At 36.7% G+C, this 20,444-nt stretch overlaps 1 protein-coding gene across 1 annotated transcript; it reads right to left on the bottom strand.

Annotated features, from left to right (window-relative positions):
* Positions 1–1,051: 1,051 nt before the first annotated feature.
* On the bottom strand, positions 1,052–18,462 carry LOC113061893 (HHIP-like protein 1). The gene is made up of 9 exons (XM_026231400.1): positions 17,706–18,462; positions 9,334–9,980; positions 7,983–8,126; positions 5,512–5,840; positions 4,625–4,751; positions 4,153–4,298; positions 3,975–4,056; positions 3,711–3,793; positions 1,052–2,726 (listed from the first exon to the last, which is right to left on the bottom strand). Exons 1-9 carry the CDS (start codon positions 17,991–17,993, stop codon positions 2,077–2,079), a joined length of 2,496 nt encoding a protein of 831 aa, XP_026087185.1. The 5' UTR covers positions 17,994–18,462; the 3' UTR covers positions 1,052–2,076.
* Between the last annotated feature and the right edge of the window lie 1,982 nt (positions 18,463–20,444).

Genomic DNA, 20,444 nt, shown 5'->3' with positions numbered 1-20,444 from the left:
CTCAGATTTATATATATATATATATATATATATATATATATATATATATATATATATATATATATATATATATATATGTGTGTGTTGCTAATTACCCTCAAAATGGTTCTGTGAGTGATTGCAGTCAGAGTTGTTTAATCAAATTTAGCATTCTTAGGGGAACATTATAAATGTTTTGTAATTATCATTTAAATCTGGCTACTTTTCCAATTGTTTGTCGTGAAAAAAAAATAATTAAAAAAATAAATAAATAAATAAATAAAAATTAAAACATTCTCTGAAATATCTTAAAGGGGTTTAAGATCTGAATATGTAGAGGACACCATGACAAATGGCATGTTAATCAGGTATTTGGGCGGAAATTATAGATCAATGTTCCTATTATCAGATATTCTTATGAAAAGTTATTTCTCCAATTATTACACTTCTTTTTATTTTTGTTATGGTTTGCCCCATGAACACATATTAATATAATATACATATTAAATGCAATGTATAGAATAGGAATACCAATTTATGGACATTTCTGCACATGTTGCATAAATCATTCTGTTATATATTGTAAAACATAGCTGAGAATCATATTTGTACAAAGTTTGACTAAAATAGCCTGAAACCTAAAAACCGATTAGTTAAAAATAAAACTTTGTTTTTGCCTAAACATGTATTATTTAATTATTAACTTAGTCCTCTACACAGAAAATATGAAAAAAATAAAAAAATAATTATATATATATATATATATATATATATATATATATATATATATATATATATATATATATATATATATATATATATATATATATATATATATTATATATAATTTATTTTTCACAAACGTTTTTTTCTCCATTTGTTTCTTATGCACCAAACATACTTATGACAAAATAATAATAATAATAATAATAATAATAATAATAATAATAATAATAATAATAATAATAATAATAATAATAATAATTTAATTAAAAAAAAGTAGAATACAGGTCAGTGGTTTGCTCTAAAAATGTGTATTTTTATACACATCGAGTCGATTGACACAAAACGTGTGTGATTGGTCTATTATATAACCATCATCAGAATATATCTCTGTCATCTTCACCACATGATTATGCAAACAATTTATTTACATTTTTAATTATTACAATATAACAAAGAATGTCCAGCATTTGTGTTTAAAAACAATCATCATTTGCAATTGTACAAGAAATGTATATGTGCAACAAAAGTGCCAAATTTACACAGCAATAACCTGAAATATGTTTGAAAAAGACAGTCTGGAAAGACCTTGATCTCATGATTGCTAGAAGGATATACTTTAATCAATTATTGTTTGAATTTCACCATCACCTCATATGTAGCCCTGGACCACAAAAACAGTCTATAATAATCTCTCCATTGATATATGGTTTGTGAGGAGGACAATATCTGACCGAGACACAACTATTTGAAAATCTGCAATCTGAAGGTGCAAAAAATTAAATACGTAATTTAAAATATTGAGGAAATCGCCTTTACAGTTGTCCAAATCAAGTTCTTAGCAATGCATATTACTAATAAAAAATTTAGTTTTTATATATATTTACGGTAGGAAGTTTACTTAATATCCTAATGATTTTTGGCATAAAAGAAAAATCAATAATTTTGACCTATACAATGTATTTTTTGGCTATTGCTACAAATATCCCCCAGAGACTGAAGACTGTGCTCCAGGGACATATATATGAAGAAAAACAGTTAATGCAGTGTCTCGGTTGTGTGAGATGATCAACAGCTCACAGCGCAGTGTAAATAGTGCACAGTTCAGTGTGAATACGACTGATTGATTAGTATTATTTGTGAATGCAGTTACTGTAATCATATTTTTGTTCTAGAATAGTAAACTCTTGCGTCAGTCTGGATTTATATATATATAATTTGTCTACATTCAAAATGTAAAAATTTCAGATTCTCTTTTGGTTTTGATAGGGGCATTTAAAGTTCACATAATTTTATAATTGGTCATGTTTTATTTCTTCTGTCTGTAAACAGCAGATGTATTTTTGGTCTGCATGCATGTGGCATCATGACCTCTCACTCCACTGCATGCTCATAATGGCCACAGACCACCCCTACATCCTCGTCGTGAGAGCAGTTGTTTTTGCCCAGTTTGGGGTGTTTGCAGTGCAGCAGAGTTCGCTCGGTTCCTTCACACTCCACGTCGTCCAGCAGGATTCTGACTGCGATGTCTCCCGCCCCGAGCTCGGCTCTCTTCGCCACCCGCAGAGCTACAGCGAACCCCATCTGTCTGCAGACCACCGCCGCAGCCTGTATGTTAAACATATCGTCACACACCGTGCCCCATTCGCCCCGTGCGAAGATCTCCACACGGCCGCGGTCCTTCTGTCCGTCTGCGCTGACCAGCCTCACCGTCCCGGCTCGAGGTCGACCCCTCCGCTCCCCTTTCCTCCGGGGTTTGCCTCGGCCTCGCTTGCCCGGTCTGCCGGTTTGGGTCTTTGTGGTGGTTTTGGGTGATGTTGTCCAGTATGGGGGTCTGGGGGTGGTCAGGGACGGAGGTCTGGTGCTGAGAGCACGTGGATGTGGTGTAGACGGGTGTCCGGTGGTCGCTGGAGGAACCCGGCGGGGCGTCGTGTGCTGTACTCGAGGTCGTGGGGTCACACTGGGTTTGGTGGGTTTTGGTTTGGGAATGGCAGTCGTTGAGGGCTTTTTGTTAATTACATACTCTGTGAAACAAAAAGATGGTGTCAAAAACTACAAACACTTTAACAGAGCACCCCAAGACTAGAGCTAGACCGTTATGGAGAAAAATCCAATTCTGTCTGAAATAGTGGTTTTGAATGTAATTAAAAAAAAACAATTAAAGGTTTGCTGTGCTTGTTTGTATGGCTGCACAGTTTGGCCCAAATTTTGTGATTCTACATTAATATGTTTATAAAATAATAAAATGTTACATAATATTAATAATAATAATAACAATAATATTTCTTTATTATTATTATTATTATTATTATTATTATTATTATTATTATTATTATTATTATGTAACATTTAATAAAATTAATTAATTAAATTATTATCGTTGTTGTAACATTTGATTATTAATTAATTAAATACATTATTATTATTATTATTATTATTATTATTATTATTATTATTATTATTATTATTACCACAATTAATAAATAATAACCTTATATAATAATAATGATAATTGTATTATATCATTATTATTGCTACTTACACTAAACAAAAATATATATATAAAAAAAAACTAAAAAGCAAAATAAATATTGCTATTGTAATATATCACTGAAAATGTTTTATTTTTATTAAAAATAAGTGTTTATGAAAAAGAAAATATAATAATGATAATTTAATTGTATATACAATATCACAATTATAATACTAATGTAATGGCTGTCTTAATTTCTCAATTTTTAAATATTCTTATTCTTCTTTTTGTGTTCCCAAACACACATTAAAGCAGCTCAGACTCAGATCAGATGCAGAGATGCTGAAAACACCGGATCATGAGATGCTCATGTGTACTGTAATGAACACACTCTGAAACACGCACCACATGTTTATTTAATAAAATCACAGCCGTTGCAGTTTAATAATCACACTAAACCATATAACAGTGCATTAATCATACAGCCCTACTCAAGACACACACCTCCAGTGGGATAAAGCTATGGCTCTCTTACCTTCTTTAGGACTGAAATGAATCAGTTTGCCCTTTATGTTGACAGGAGTGGGCTTGAAGCTGCACTTTCCCGGAGGAGCCCTCCTAAAGAGTTAATTATTATCAGTGTTGTGCTGCCTGATATTTTTGTGGAAATTGATACTTTGATAAATAGAAAGTCATGTATTTATTTGACATGGGACTCTTCTGTAACATTATAAATGCCTTTACTGTCACTTCTGAACAATTTCCTGTGCCCTTTCTGAATAAAAGTGTAAATGTGTACCTGGAGGGATCCACTATCTTATACACGACTCCAGCTCGGGCCGTGGCGCTGGCCGCTCCGGTCGCGAGGAAGTACAGCTCTCCTGAAACACAGACGACAGAGACGAGTGTGTTTCACTGAAGAACAATATAAAGACGTTTACAAGCAGCAGTCGAACACAGAGCTGCTCTCATGTTACCTGCCTCATCTTCACCAAATGATATGATGTACTTGTAGTAGCTGTTTATTAGTTTAGGGAAGCTGCAGGTTTTGTCAGCGCCCATGCAGATCTCCTTATAGCTCCACTTTCCAGTGTCTGGGTTCTCCTTTAGGGACATCAGTCGCCTGCGATGCACAGAACCAGAGGAGTGTGATTTAATCAGTTCATATAAAGCAGTCATTACAGGAAAGTACTGTAAACATGCATTCATCTTGTGTTGAAACACTGAAATAAAAAACAAATAGTGTAGAAACATTTTTCTCTAAGAAATTGCGAGTAAATTGTACAATTAATTACAAAGACTGCAAGTAATGCGTTCAATCCAATGTGAAAATGTTGGGTACAAAGACAGAATATGTTTTTTTTTTTTTTTTTTTGCAGTGTATTCTTGTTTAGCATTTTAATAGTAATTCATCAAGGAAGGTCCATAAAGTAGAGAATACACACGTACCCGCTCATGAAATCCCCAAAGACGTACAGGCCGTTCAGATTGGGCATCTGGCATCCTCTGTAGATGTAGCCGCCAGTGACAGACTTGCCGATTTTATGTGGGTAGGCAAAAATCGGAAGCATATCATCTTTGGGAAAAAGTGAAGGAAAAAAAAAAAGTTTAAATGTTTACTCCCACTCTTCAAATCCCACATGAAACAACAGCAGTGTGTGAAAACTGGGGCTGAATTCATGAAAGTCTTCTTCCTAAGAAAGGTTAACTTTGGTCTAATTTGATGATATAACTATGATATAAATATGATTAAAAACCAGTACTTTTACACTTTTACTTGAGTAAAAATCTTGAGTTGATACTTCAACTTCTACAAAACTACAAAACTTCTATGACACCAGTATCTGAAACAGGAGAGACACTTGCCTCTGTTTATGGTCCAAAACAAATATGGGGAGGATTTTGATGTGACAGGAGATGAAATTATGGATTATGGACTCATATTATATACAGAAGCAATGGTTTAAAGTTATCACATCTTAATGCTGGATGTGTTTCATCTTTTGTCTTCTCCAGATGTTCACTGATGGACTGGAGTGCTGTGGATTATTGTGATGTTTTTATCAGACTCTCATTCTGACGGCACCCATTCACTGCAGAGCATCCATTGATGAGACACTGGTGCAATGCTACATTTCTACAAATCTGATGAAGAAATAAACTCATCTGCATCCTAACTGGAATTGTTTTTTGTTTTTTTTTAGGAGAACTACTCCATGAACGAATTAAACAATATAAGAAGTATATAGTAATTAACTTTACTCTTCAATCTGGACCCTGGTTCCCAAATCAACCTACGCTAAACATAAATATCCAAATGTGAAAGTCTTGCTCACTGAGTGATGAGTTGGCACAGAGTTTTTTGTCGTAACATGAGAAGCCCTCCTTTGCCCTCCATCCGTAGTTCCCTCCTTTTTGGATGAGATCCACTTCCTCGTATTTATTCTGACCGACGTCTCCACAGAGCATTCTGCCGTGGCCCTGACCGCTGACCGGATCGCCCCTGTCGATGGAGCACCTCCACATGTTCCTCACACCGTAGGCGTAGATCTCTGGCCTCGCATCCGTCTCTCCCACGAAAGGGTTGTCTGATGGGACGCTGTAGGGGGCGCCGTAGTCATTGTTGTCCACATCGATCCGCAGGACCTTGCCCAGAAGAGTGGACCTGTAAAACACCAGGGTTTGTTTTTACACAAAGATGTGGTTTTTGGGGTTTATAAAAAAGTTTGCATGACATTAAAATAATACGAATAATTTGTCTTTAGGATTGCACTCATGAGAGCATAGTTTAAACCTGCTCTGCTTTCTCTCACTCAACCGCATCCTTTCTTACTCACATTACCCACAATGCCCTGTGTCAATATTGAGTTTGAACATCAATGAAGGGCCTCTTTACTCTTTACTCATTTTCCCTCTCGTGAAAAGAGCTGCAGCTATTCCAGCTGAGATCAGTCCTTTATTCAAGCTTTTGTTGTTGTTGTTGTTTTTATCTGATTTACACATTTAAAAGATCTTGTAGAACAACAGAAGCGGAAAAAAATAAAATCAAGTTCAGACCAGGGTTAATGCAGTTAACTAAAACTCAAATCATTAATAATAATAATAATAATAATAATAATAATAATAATTAATATTGCATAATTGGTCAAAATCGTGATATGGCTCTGTGCATTCATCAAAACGCAAAGGCAATTTAATGCACTGCAGCATTTTATTATTATTGTTGTTTTTGTTTTCTTAAATACTCAGTTTGTTATTTTACAGTGGAATTACAACAGTAAAATTTCCTATTTTATTTATTTATTTATTATTATTATTATTATTATTATTATTATTATTATTATTATTATTATTATTATTATTATTTTATAGTCATATTGACACATAATCAAAAACATTTTGGCCAAACTGTACAAACAAACAAAGCAAACCTAGAGCTTTAAATAAAAATAAATAAATAAATAAATAAATAAATAAATAAAAATAATAATAATAATAAAATAAAACTACATAACCATATTTAAATACTAAATGAGAATACACTTAAACCGGCAAGATAACCTCTTCTCGTAACGACACCATTCTGTAAAGCATCCTGATTTATTTATGGGCATTCAGAAGTAACTATGTACTGACAGACATTCAAAGCAACTGGTCTAAGTGCCCGTTTAATTTGTAATTAAAAGTTTGCTGATCATGTTGATATAAGGCTGCAAGAGTACTGTGTGTTGCACAGAAGACCACGAGTAACTTCTGAATAATGCGATGCGACTGAACCTCCACATTCAACATGTAGTGTCATGTAGTGTGCTTCTCTATTGGTCATCAGCAGCAGGACTCAGGACTTCTGTGGCTCTGACAGCTCGCTCTGTGAGGAGGAAAGACACGCTGTGTGCTTGTGAAGCTCTGAGAGTAGTATATTCACCATTCTTATGTCACGCGGAGAAAGCAGAGCCAAGGCTAATATTGTGAGGCCGTGTGTCTGTCTGACTAAAGAGAACTGTAGATTTCAGACTATTTTATGGTACTTTTCTTGTAATATTTGAAGCTTGACAACACGAGTATGGAAAAGAGCAGCCAAATCATCCACACAAATGCATTTCTTTGTGTTCTACGGAAGAAAGAATAAAGTGAGGTGAGTAAATCAGGGTGAGTAAATACTCTTTTTTTTATGTGTACTACCCCTTCAAGACCTGAATTTACATTATTTTTTCTGTAGAATGCAACAAGAAGAGATTTTTGTCCATTTATAGTCAAAATGTTATTTTTTACTAACGCACACACACACACACACACACACACACGCACGCACACACACACACACACACACACACACACACACACATACATACACACACACACACTCACACATGTCACACACACACACTCACACACACACACACACACGCACATGCACACACACACACACACATTTTCACCACAGAAAATAAATAAATAAAGGTATTTGCAACTTTGTTTCTCATAATTCTGATGAAAAGAAATTGAACTCGAAATTCAGTTTAAGACTTTTTCTGTGTCAAAACTTAGAGATTAAAAAGTCACAATTACCTTTTTTATGTTACATTTTTCTGCAGCATAAACAAGCTTCCATAGTTAACATACATGATAATGTGATTATAAATCTTAGTAGAGCCATATTTCTCCGATTGGATTCATCTGAAAGAAGAAAGTCAAATGCACCAAGGATGGCTTGAGAGTGAGGTAATCATGGGTCTATGTTTTTTTTTTTTTTTTTTTTTTTTATATAGGCAAGGGTGTCAAATAAAGATAAATAAAGACGACTCACTTGTTTTGAGAATTCCCAAACTTTCCAAAAGGGTCTCCCGCTTTGCCCCCGTCTCCTATGAATATGTACAGATATCCATCCGACCCAAACAGTAGTTGACCTCCGTTGTGGTTTGATGCAGGCTCTTCAACTTCTAGAAGTGTCCTGGGAACCAGAATAAGCATCAATAGTACTACTATTTCACAGACTGATAAAAAAGGGTGAAAATCACACATCTAAGAGAAAGTCTTGCATTTAAGAATCTGTGCATGAGTAATTAAATAATGCATCCATTCCAGCAGCTTTGAACTAAACCATTTTCCCACAGAGTTTTGCTCCAACCTTGATCAAACTCACCTGCATGTAACTTTGTAGCAGGAGACTAGAAATGTAAAATGAAGCCTAAAAGATCTGTGTGCACAGGGTTAGTTTATGCAGAGGAAGTTTATGGTTTGTGGTTCTGCTTTGTTGACTGTGATTGTCATCCGCAGGGTTAATTCTAGACTTCTGTGGCCCTAAGCAGAACAGCGGAGTTGGTATGAGTGGTTATGAACAAATGAATCAGATTCTGTCTGTGGAAAAGCTTGAGAAACAGTGGTTTGACTGATTTTTTGTAGAAAGAGTGACCGCACAAGTTTTCATAACCGCTTGCCAAATTCAAAAACGAAACTAATATGAAATCATCTTTGAGGACGAAGAGGCCCCCTGGTGTTTCGGGGACCCTGCGCAGCTTGTGTGCTTTGTGTATAGGGAGGATCAGCTCTGTTGTCCCCACACAAACAAAAACAAAACATGATAAAAAAAATGGTATATAACTATTTTTAAACCTTTTCTACAAATAATAATTTTTTATTAATTTAAATTATATTTATGGAAGGACCATTTAACCTTTTTGAATGATGTGAATGTTTTTTTTTTTTTTTCACATAGCAAGTTTAAAAATCTTTATCATGTTTGTATCATTCTGATGAGAAAAAAAAAAGAAAAAAAAACCTTCTGAAAAAAAAAATAATAATAATAACCTTCTTCGTTCAAAAAACATTTGAACATTTTAATCAAAATTGAGGGAAAAATATAATGACATATACCTATATATATAAATATATATATATATATATATATATATATATATATATATATATATATATATATGTGTGTGTGTGTGTGTGTGTGTGTGTGTGTGTGTGTGTGTGTGTCTGTCTGTGTGCTTCCCTTCAGATATTTAGATAAAAGTGTCTGATGAATGTTAAAAAATTAAATAAAATAAACACTCCCATAGAGAATATATATAAATGTACGGCAGTTTCTCTCTGAGAGTGTTTGATTTTTTTTTTTTTTTTTTTTGCATGTGAATATCTGATATCTCTCTCACCTTTCTGAGGAGTGATCCAGCATATTCATATCCGAATCAGACACGAGAAACTCACTGATGCGAATCTTCTCCTGCTTCTTCACAGACACTGAGTAGTAAACATAGGCCTTTTTGACCGTTGTGAATCGCGGGTGAAGTGCGATGCAGAGGAACCCTCGCTCATCTCCGGCCCACGGTGAGGTCAGAACCGCTCTGGTCAGGTTCAGGAAGGGCCTGTCGATCCGGGAACCGTTGGCCAGGTAAGTCCACACGTAACCCAGCTGCTCCGCCACGAAGAAGCGGTGCGTGCCGTCATTGGCGTGTACCATCGCCACAGGATTGCGAAGCCCATTGGCCACTTCTTCCAGACATAACTGAATGCATCCCTCCGGGTCCGCCTTCACGTCTCCCAGGTTGGCGTTGAGCTCGGCGTTGGAGAGGACGTTTGGGTAACAGTACTCGGGATCTTTCAGCTCAAGATACTTGCAGAACTTGCTCCGGTCTTCTTCGATAGCATACGTTTGGTTGTTATTGATCAGAAGGCTGAGGGTGTAACGGCAGTGGAGCCAGAAATCCTGGCAGTAGTTTCCGCAGAGGCCGGGAAGCTCCCGCATCGGGGTGTTTGCGTCTTCTGCGTCGTACAGATGCGCTGCGTACGGAGAGCACTCCTGAAACAAACAAATCAAAGCATGGACATTGGTTCAACAGTGTTACGTGACCTTGAAATGCTCTCAAACTATCTTTTGAGCTAGGTGAACTTGTGCATTGTTTTTCAAGATAGCTTTGCAGGTTTCTTGAAGCATCTTGGAGACATTGCCACAGTTCTTCTGGACTGAATCTGTCTCAGTTTGTTATTATTGAAGTCAGTGGGGGTCAGAAACTGTTTGTTTGTCAACATTTTGTTTTTAATAAAATAATGTGAAGAAAGAAATTCATACAGGTTTGGAACATTTGATGCTGAGAAAAGGATACAGTTTTCATTTTTGGGCGAGCTATCCCTTTAAGGATGACAACTATAAAGATAACTAAAGCTATAAAGTGTTAATGACAGTCAATTATATAAAAAAGTTTAAAATCTTTTTTTATTTTTTTTTTATTTTTTTTATGCATGCACAAAGGTCTTAGAAATATACTATATTCAATTAGTTAATTTCAATTAAATCTTCAATTTGAATTTTTTCTTACACACCTTAAAGGATATGTGTGAATATATATTTAATATTTATATATTATAAAGTTGATAAACCTGACATGTATATAGAACCTTTCAGTAAACAGAACCATGTTTGCTTAATGTGAAGAACATTTATTACTCACTAAAAACACGTGTTGTGCTATAAAGAACAAATTAAGATAAAGCAAATAAAGATCCTTCATTTTTAATAGTGTATGAGATGCATTTTTAATTTACTATACATTTTTAATCAATTAATAGATCCATAAAAACATCTTGTCATGACCGACCCATGAACAAAGACTTGCTTCTATCATCTGATTGGCTGACGAACATTGTGAGGCGTGCAATTATGTTCTGGGAAATGCACAAACATAATTCCAGGCAGCTATCTTGACCGCAAGCTCTCTCTCTCTCTCTCTCTCTCTCTCTCTCTCTCTCTCTCTCTCTCTCTCTCTCTCTCTCTTTCTAATAACTTAATTAATAAGTGCATTAGAATGCTATCAACGGCTCAAGTTACCAGCTTTAAAATTACATTTTGGAACCAGCAAAAGAGGCATTGGATGAGATGCGGAAGAAGTAATCCTACTCACAATAGCGATTTAAGTACAAAAACCAGACGAATCCCTTGAAATATCTAATCTGAACGATGTCTTGAGGTGTGGTAACCGTATTATAAGCAGATTAATAAGAATAAGGCTGTTGAACTAATAATGCACATCCCAGGAGTGTGCATTATTTTTCTAATAATTCGACGACCCGTCATCAATTTTTCCTTTCATAACATATTAATCTGAAACATATTTGCTGTGTAAGCCTTTCTGCTTTTCTCCTCCTCATAGTCTGGCAAACGTGGCATTCTGCACGTCTTCTCTACAGCCGGGATCCCAGGATTCAATCCAGCAGCAGCTGATGATCGTTTGAGCTATAAATACAGCAACTCTTGAACTTTTTGGACTAACTGAGCCCTCATTATGTCTTAACCACAACACCACACCCATCAGAGGACTGAGCCAGCCTTGGCAATGATACTGCCAGCTCAGGCCTGGAAGTCATCCGAGATTACTATAATGGCATTAAACAAATAATGGACCTGGAAGTGGCTTGGATCAATGGGCTTACTCACTCGTAACACATCACAGGCATTATACTGTGGCCAAAATGTAAATTAATAATGTTTCAGTGCTCTCTAATTATGTTTGACTGTAATTCAAACAAAATATAGACCTATTAAGAGGGGTTACATGGAATAAAGCAGTCCAGCATTTCATAAACAACACACAACGTTATGTAATATCCTGTTAGCAAAGAGAAAAAATAAATTTAAATTAAATAAATATATGCATTTAGCAGACGCTTTTATCCAAAGCGACTTACAGTGCATTCAGGCTATCAGTTTTTACCTATCATGTGTTCCCGGGAATCAAACCCCCAACCTTGCGCTTGCCAACACAATGCTCTACCACTTGAGCTACAGGAACACTAGCTAAAAAAATTAAATTAAAAAACTTGCAAAAAGAGCTGAAATGAGTAGGACTGAGTGTCTTTGTCAAGGAAACTACAACATTTGTCTTTAGTTTTCAGGCTTAAGATTTCTGAGGGGATGGTTCAAAATATTATGCTCAAATATCTATCAAAAGACTTATTTTTCTTCATGGATATCATATAATGTGAGTTGATGTGTTGCATTGAGTGTGTTTAAACTACTGTTTCACATGCAAGATTATAGTAAACACTTCCGAGTGCAATGCCAAGTGAATACTTGTGTTGAACAATGCTGGGAAAAGCACCCATTCCCATGCTCTCTTTTCTTCAGATGTGCTGTACATTTTTGTCCTCCATACCGACTCTGTAGGAGATCACAATATCTGTTGATAACAAACTCCTCATGTGTTTTGTTCAACAGACGGTCCCTGCAGGGTTTCGCTCATCAGCATATTTGCTCCACTCCACTGGGCATCAAATCCCATTAGCTTATATGTCAGTGCCTGTCACTCATTAGGCAATTATGAGTTTACAGATTTAAAACTTGTCTCTGTTGAATCATTATTTTAACAGCTTTTATAGGAAATGCCTCTTGAAACAAACATTTCTAGCACTTCTGTCTGGTTTTGGTTCTCAAAAACCACAAAACAAACTTAAAGGGAGGACAAGGGTTTGTCCAAAATGCTGGTGTATCTGAGAATATGAATATATATATTCATCATTTAGAGAAAGTCCACTGTATGTTGAAGCAATAACATGAGCAAGAATACTCTGCAGCCTCTGAATTACAACCAAACTTTTATTCATATTTTTGGTCCACCAAAATCTCCAAGTAGCACACAGTAGTGGCATTACGTTCCTGAACAAATCATAATAGTTGCACAAATCAACTGAATGACTCACTCATAAGACAGTCACCTGTTGCAATCAGGAATGAATCAGTGATTTTGAATGAACTGTTTGGGTGAATGATTCAATATATGCATTTTTTGGTCTGCAAAGTTCTCTAAGCAACACACAGTAGTTTAGTTGCAGTATAGACGGTTTCATCGGGCGCACGCGCCTGGACCTAAGTTAACTTCCGGTCTGTGTTATATCGGTCTGGCTGCAGTGCCTTCTACAAACGCAGTTAAAGCCAAGGTGATGAGTAAACTGAAGTTGGGCTCAGGTGGTTGTGCTGCGGGATGTGTTTCCCATACATTTATTTATTTTTGGAGACTCGCCACAATTTTAAAACTGATCGATTTTCAAAAAGGCTTCGTTAAATAAACACGAGGAACGTAACATTACGTAACGTACTGCACGTTTAATAATAATAATAATTCCTTACATTTATGTTTAAATATCAAAACGAGGCACGGGTGTTTTTATATCGCTGTATTTCTGAAAGAAGACTTGCATGTTATATGCGTGATAAAGCAGCGTGAGAGCGTACCAGCTCTGCTTCGTTTACAGCTGTTACTGGGGAAACCTCTATTTCTCGCACTTTATGTCTATGCTTTAAAACATCTCCTGCTGGCAAAGAATGAATTAGCATTTTCATTAAGTCCGCCTGATCCACGCAGCAAACATATTTTGTTTGTTATCAAAAAATATCTACTCTAGAGGGACTTGACTGTTGTTATTGATTCTATTTGGAGTCTACCGGAAGTTAAGTTAGGTCCACAAAAGCGCTCACGCGCATTAACGTTTGTTTATGTTGATGCCGTTGAAACCGTCTATATTCCTGAATGATTCAGAACTGTGTGAACAATTCATTAACTCTCATTGTTATACAAGATGGCGGCGCCATACAAGATCCACAGCGGAAGCACCACAAGCTGCGTGAGAGCAAGCAGAACAGGTATCTGAGCTAGGCTAACAGCTAACAGCTAACACGCACAAGCCAGCTATCCCCACCATCGTACTGGCTAACGTATGCTCTTTGGACAATAAACTGGACTACAATCAATTACTATGCTCAACTCAGAGGACTCTAAGAGACTGTTGTGTTTCTGTGTTCATGGAAAAATGGCGTAGCAACAGCTTTCCAGACTGCGCTATTCGGCTCAATCAGCTGACATGCTATCGAGCGGACAGAGTCCTCGTTGCGGGATGTAAATCACCTGTCAATGGGCTTTGTTTTTACATTAATGACGCGTTGTGCCGTGATGCTGTTGTGGTCTGCAAACACTGCTCACCACTAGTGGAGTTTCTGATTATTAAGTGCCGGCTGTTCTATCTACTGAGGGAATATACAGCCATACTGCTCATTGCTGTATGCATTCCTCCCAGCTCCAATAACAACAACGGGAGTGAGGCACTAAATGAACTGTACCAGCACATCAGTGAGCAGCAGACAGAGCTGAAGATTAGGTGGCCCTGAGGACAGCTATGGCCAACCTATCCCGCAGCATCAGAGAGGCTAAGATACAGTACTCCAGGAGGACAGTCCATCATTTCAGCGACAGAAGAGACACTTGGAGCCTGTGGCAGAGAATACAGACCTGTGACAGCACCATCTCCCTGCTGAATGAACACCGTCACACATTTATAATCTCTTTATAAAGTATGTGGTATAAGCTGTACTCCCTCCCGACCTCCTCTGAACCTCAGTCATCCCCCAGACCCCCCCAGCTCCCACTACACACTGGTACCTGCACCAGACACTTTGTGCAGCATTGGTTTGCTCACTACCGCATTCAGCATTTAACTGACCTAATTCAACTCCCTCTTCTGTCAGTTTAAATAAGAACTGCTCTCTGAGATTTTTGACACTTTAAACAGATTGAATAAGCTCTTTGCACTACAATCATTGTATCTGCACTGTTTGTTTACTTCACTGGTTTGCACTCTATCTGCCGTGCGCCTTGTGCTGCTTTACCAAGCTTTCTTTTTACATGAGCTATTTGTATAGTTGCACTTTATATATTTTTTCTGTATTTAATGTTCTACTGTTAGTGTTATCTGTATGCACCAAGAGTCTGAGAGTAACTCAATTTCAATTCTCTGTATGCATGTACTGTGCATGTGGAAGAATTGACAATAAAACAGACTTGGCTTAAATTGCCTTCACATAAAGACAGTCACCTGTTTCGATCCAGGAAGGATGCATATTTTTGAATGAATCAGTGGAGAGGGAATAATTCAGTTATTTAATTTTAATCCTAAATAAATCAGCATATTAAATGCTGAATGATGACAACCACTTGTTGCCATCTACTGGTGAAAGTCTATAAAGCAAAAACACAAGGTTCCAGACCTGCCGATATTAGCATCAGCACTCTAGGAATGATTCAGATTCAAAACAGACGCATAATGAATATTTAGCCTATTCACTGCGCTTTCTTTCTCTCTTTCTTCAGTATCTTTGCTGCCCTGACCTTTCCTCAGGAATACGATATGCCTAATTAGAGAGGGAGCATATATTTTGCTTCTCTGCAGGTTGGGGAACACAAGCAGCTCCCTGTATCTGGGATAAATGTCCCAACAAAAACAATCATTGAGCTCAGTTTCACCACTAAGTAGTCAAATAAATCAGGTGTTTCCTTCGCCAACCACAATCTCCCTGCAATCTCAAAACCATATGCTAAATTATCATCGTTCAATTCCGGCAGCCTTAAAGTTGTGATGATGAACCTAGTATGTAACTATAATTTGGATGCTCATTTTGGTTGGCCCCAAAAGGGAATTGTATGGTTTTATGTATAGTTTGTTGACACAAATCAGAAAAAAAAAAAACACATATAAACTGAATTTTTTAAAGGTTTATTTTTAAGACTGAAGAGTACAATTCACACAAAATTACCAAAGCTAGTAATATCTTGCATTTAAACTGAAGTCATCATCACTAAAATAGCTCATTACAAATTCAGAAGTCATCCAGCCTTCTAAAAGCATGGTCAAAACAAAAATAATATAACTCACACATGATGTAACCTCGTCTGTATAAACACTGCTGAATGAGGCACACTCTGTTACAAAAGCTCATTATTTACTAACAAACTGAATAATTAAGATAATATATCACATATTTATGAATATTTAATTAATAATTTTATGTTATTTATTTAATAATACAATTAATATAATTAAATAATCAATAAATATAATAGATTATAATAGAATTTATTGGGTTAAAGTTAAAGAGACAGTTCACCCAAAAATAAAAACTTTCCTCATTTACTCACCCTCAAATTCTTCCAAATGCACACAAGTTCCTTTCTTTTGTTAGACGCGAAATAAAATATTTTTTTAAATGTTGGTAACCAAATGGTTGATGGTAGCCATTGACTTCCATAGTATTTTCAGAATATTTCATACTATGGAAGTCAGTGGTTACCGTTAACTGTTTGCTCACCAACATCCTTCAAAATATAATATTTCAGAACATTTGTATCAACATGAGGGTGAGTAAATGATTATTTTATCATTTTTTATTTTTTATTATTATTATTATTTTATTTTTATTTGTTATTTTTTTGGGGGGGGGGGGGGGGGTAAACCTGCATTTATAACACAAGCAATGTAAGACACATCCACCAGGATGAACACAAAATAAATTAACATAAACGATCACAAGGAGTGGACACCAGATATAGACCTTTTAGGTGGAATGTGCCTTTAAAATAAAATACAGTTGAACAGCCCTCTCCATTGATTTAAGCCATTTTAATTGAGAATTTCTTAAAGGGGGGGTGAAATGCTCGTTTTCACTCAATATCCTGTTAATCTTGAGTACCTATAGAGTAGTACTGCATCCTTCATAACTCCAAAAAGTCTTTATTTTTATTATATTTATAAGAGAAAGATAGTCTGTACCGATTTTTCCCGGAAAAACACGAGCGCCTAGAGGCGTGACGTGTGGGCGGAGCTAAAGAATCACGAGCGCCAGTAGGCTTTTAGGTTGCTGTGACACAGATCCAGAGGCTGAAATTTAACAAGAGCAGCATCAGCAAAGGCGGTATGCTATGTGGTATGTACTGAAACTGTATATATTTGCTTAGCGGTTTTGGAAAATGACTAAGTTCCACTTTATGTCGTCTTTTTTTTTTTTTTTTTAAGCTGTACATGTGGAAAGTGCAGTTTGATGACAACATCGCATGTTGTTTACTTGATGTGCTTACGTGCCGATAGCTAAGTTAACAACACAGAGATATTTGAAGCAGTTTTACTCACCGCCTGCGGTTCCAACACGCGATCGTGACCCTTTTTAGTTGGGACTGCATCATCCTTAAGAAATAAACGATGTGCAATCCGAAATCCAGGGAACAAACACAAACACTTGCACAACTCCGTTGATGCTCTGTAAAGATAAACTCCATCCACTGGTCCCTTAATGCTGTTTCCCTTTTGGTAATCTGTGCAGGGTTGTCTTGCCCTGGCAACCAAAAACACACTTCTTTTGTGACATTTGGCGACGCTCTCGCTCTGATCAGTGAAGTCTGTTGTGCTCTCAGTGCTCTGCTATACGGGAGCGTGCGCTCTTCCGGCAGAAGTGCCTCAGGACAAATATAAGGAAATTCTGCTCCATCTAACGTCACACAGAGCCATACTCGAAAAAAACTTTCCGAAACTTGTGACAAACCGGAAGAGGTATTTTTGGAACAAAAATACTCCTTCAAACGTACAACTTAATTTTTGAAACTTTGTCCATGTTTAGCATGGGAATCCAACTCTTTAACAGTGTAAAAAACTCAGTATGCATGAAATAGCATTTCACCCCCCCTTTAAATCATCCTGCCCCGAGACTCACCTGGCAAAGTATGCTGCGGATGTACTTCCCACAGGCCAAGAACCCAGTCTGATCGAAGTAGTCCATGATCTGATAGAAGTGCTGGGATATTTGGTTATCCCTGTCTAAGTCGCAGCATCCGAATTTGGCGTACTCCTTGCAGAAGAGCAGGGGCTCCGGAGGCTGGAACGGAGGCTTGTAGTCCAGGCACTGTGGGTGGGCATTGCCCTGTTGAGAGATCAGGAGGACCACCAGAAACACACTCTGAGAGAGAATGTAATGAGCTCTCCACACTGTCATTCCTCTCATCGCACAGCAGAAAGCTCAGACGTGTCTGCATACAAAGGTGGCTTGTGCTGAGTTTGAGAAATGGTGTGCAGTTGCAGCGGTGGCCAGTCGTCTGTCTCCCACAAACATGTGTGAACACACTCACAGACACACTCTGCTCTGACAAGTGACTCTAGAGCAGAGAAGCAGCTACACAAGGCCCTCTCATTCAACAACCATGCCACACACACACATGCATGCTTCACACACACTTCTCTATTCCCTCCCTCTTTCCACCCTGTCTCCTCCTCTGCGTTTCCCTCGCTTTCTGTCATTCTTTGGCAGATGCATTCCTTCTTGCGGCTGGCCTGCATCACTCACTCGCAGCCTCCCTCTTTCTCTCGCAGAGCCTTTCATTTCGCCAACTTTTGTCTGTGTGATCCAGTGCGTGTTCATCTCGAATGGTTGTGTGAATCTTCAACAAAACTTCTCAACTGGATCTCAGTGACATAATTACCTATTTGGAACAGCTTACCTAAAAAAAAAAAAGTAAAAACAAGGTGTGCTTAATTATATTGAATGTGTAGTGTACTTCAAATGTTAAAAGTAAAAAAATAAAATAAAATAAAGTAAAAAAAGAGGGAAAAAACTGTACTTGCAGATAAAATAATACCAATGAAGTAAAAGGCTACTTAATTGTCCTTAAAGACGAACACGTTAATGATGGTTTCTTAACACTTTTAAAGAGTTCACTTTATAATAATGCCAAATTAAATTTTTTACTTTAAAGTACAATTTAATTGTAATTTAATTTTAATGATTGGTGCAGATGGTATTGCAATTGGCAACAACAATGGAAAATAAGTTAATTAATTAATTTATTAATTAATAACTCTATAACTAATATAGCTGATACATGTTTTTCAATAAGTTTAGTTACATTTATGTTTCCTATTTCTATCTACAGTATCTATCTATCTATCTATCTATCTATCTATCTATCTATCTATCTATCTATCTATCTATCTATCTATCTATCTATCTATCTGTATATATACATACATACACAAACATAACACGCATATGACACCTTAAAATACTGTCTTTGTAGGCAGCTAGAGCCTATGTTCATCAGTTCTGTTGATGATCTCTGCACTCTGATTTTCTCTCTGTCTGCTCTATACATTACTCAGATGAAATCCGAATGTGTGTCAGTCTCATCTGTTTTTGATTCCCATATCAGACAGCCATGAAGAGCATCTGTTCTCTCACGTAAGCGCAGATCAAGAGCTTGAGCTTCTTTCACTGGATCAGCCGCGGTTACAAAAGCTGCTGAAGGCTGCATTCTGGTGTAGAATCAATGTCTATATGGTTTAATTGTTTTTTTTTGTTTTTTTTATGGCAAAACAGCATTGAAAAGGAGCTCTTGAAGTTAATCTACCACATTGAAAAGACTGATTCCAGAGTTCAGATTATATGATGCCTTGTTTTGTTGCTGATGATGTTCAGAGTTTTTTGTAAACCCAGTTTCACTTTTCTTATCAGCCCTATCTGCTCTGTCTGCACTGAATATGATATTAGATTTGTCTTTTGGAAATTAAACTTTAATTCTTGCATGCTTATGTAACTAATAAAATAGATTTTTTTTTCTCTTGTAATCTTGACAAGAGCTATGTTGCTGTGAATGTTTTTGCCAGAGACTGCCTGCCAAAGGCTTAATAAACATGGATTCTTGCTACAAGTGCATAACAAAGTTAGATCCATATCCCAAAGTGCCTGAGAGAAGCAAAGGAGGCCCTTTTTTTGTATATGGTGAGCGATTCATGGCAGGAAGTCCAGTAAACCAAACCTGGTGATTCAGCGCCACATCATGTGGAGACCTTCTGGGAAACTACGTCTTCTGGGTAACTTAACGACGTCTGTCAACGTGACCAACACTCCTAAACACAGAAGATAGATAAGATGAACGTGGCAATGAGAGTTTGTTTTGGACGACACTCAAAGAGCAGCATTTCTTAAAAGAACATCCTGAATAATAAGATGACTTTTGGGAGCTTCTCAGCTTCACATTTGTGTCCATAAATCTGAAGGATGTTCATTGTCCTGTCATGAAAAGCAACTTTGTAAACCATTTCAAAGGGGATTTCTCTTTGAAGCCATTCTTGTGATTTAATGTCAGCATTCACTTTCTGTATTTAGAGACTGTAATTAGATATAAGAAAAAAATTACATTAATGTTGAATAAACAACAATGCACAACTTGAACCTATCAATAAAACAACATTATACAGTTGTTGTCACATTTATAGTTGCTCTAAAATAGGAAATTTTGCAAGAGAAATATGGCCATGTATGCTGACTCATTATATTGTTGTAAATAATTTTCAGTTTCTTGCACAGACTGTTAATTTCACTTCATAAGGCTACAATATATCATCAGGTGCCACAGGTATTGATTTCGTGTTGCCTGTATACCCAAATAACACAGGTACA

Source organism: Carassius auratus, chromosome 43, assembly GCF_003368295.1.
Source record: "Carassius auratus strain Wakin chromosome 43, ASM336829v1, whole genome shotgun sequence".
In the NCBI taxonomy this organism is placed as follows: Eukaryota; Metazoa; Chordata; class Actinopteri; order Cypriniformes; family Cyprinidae; genus Carassius; species Carassius auratus.
Note: the sequence above shows the minus strand (reverse complement) of the source record. Positions and strands in the feature narration are given on the sequence as shown.

Excerpts from the sequence above, each read along its gene's own strand:
- LOC113061893 (XM_026231400.1), bottom strand. The coding sequence starts at position 17,993 with ATGAGAGGAATGACAGTGTGGAGAGCTCATTACATTCTCTCTCAGAGT. Across the intron at positions 8,127-9,333 it reads CTGGATCACTCCTCAGAAAG|GACACTTCTAGAAGTTGAAG; the intron begins GTGAGAGAGATA and ends TCTGGTTCCCAG. Across the intron at positions 2,727-3,710 it reads TCATTTCAGTCCTAAAGAAG|AGTATGTAATTAACAAAAAG; the intron begins GTAAGAGAGCCA and ends TTTGTTTCACAG.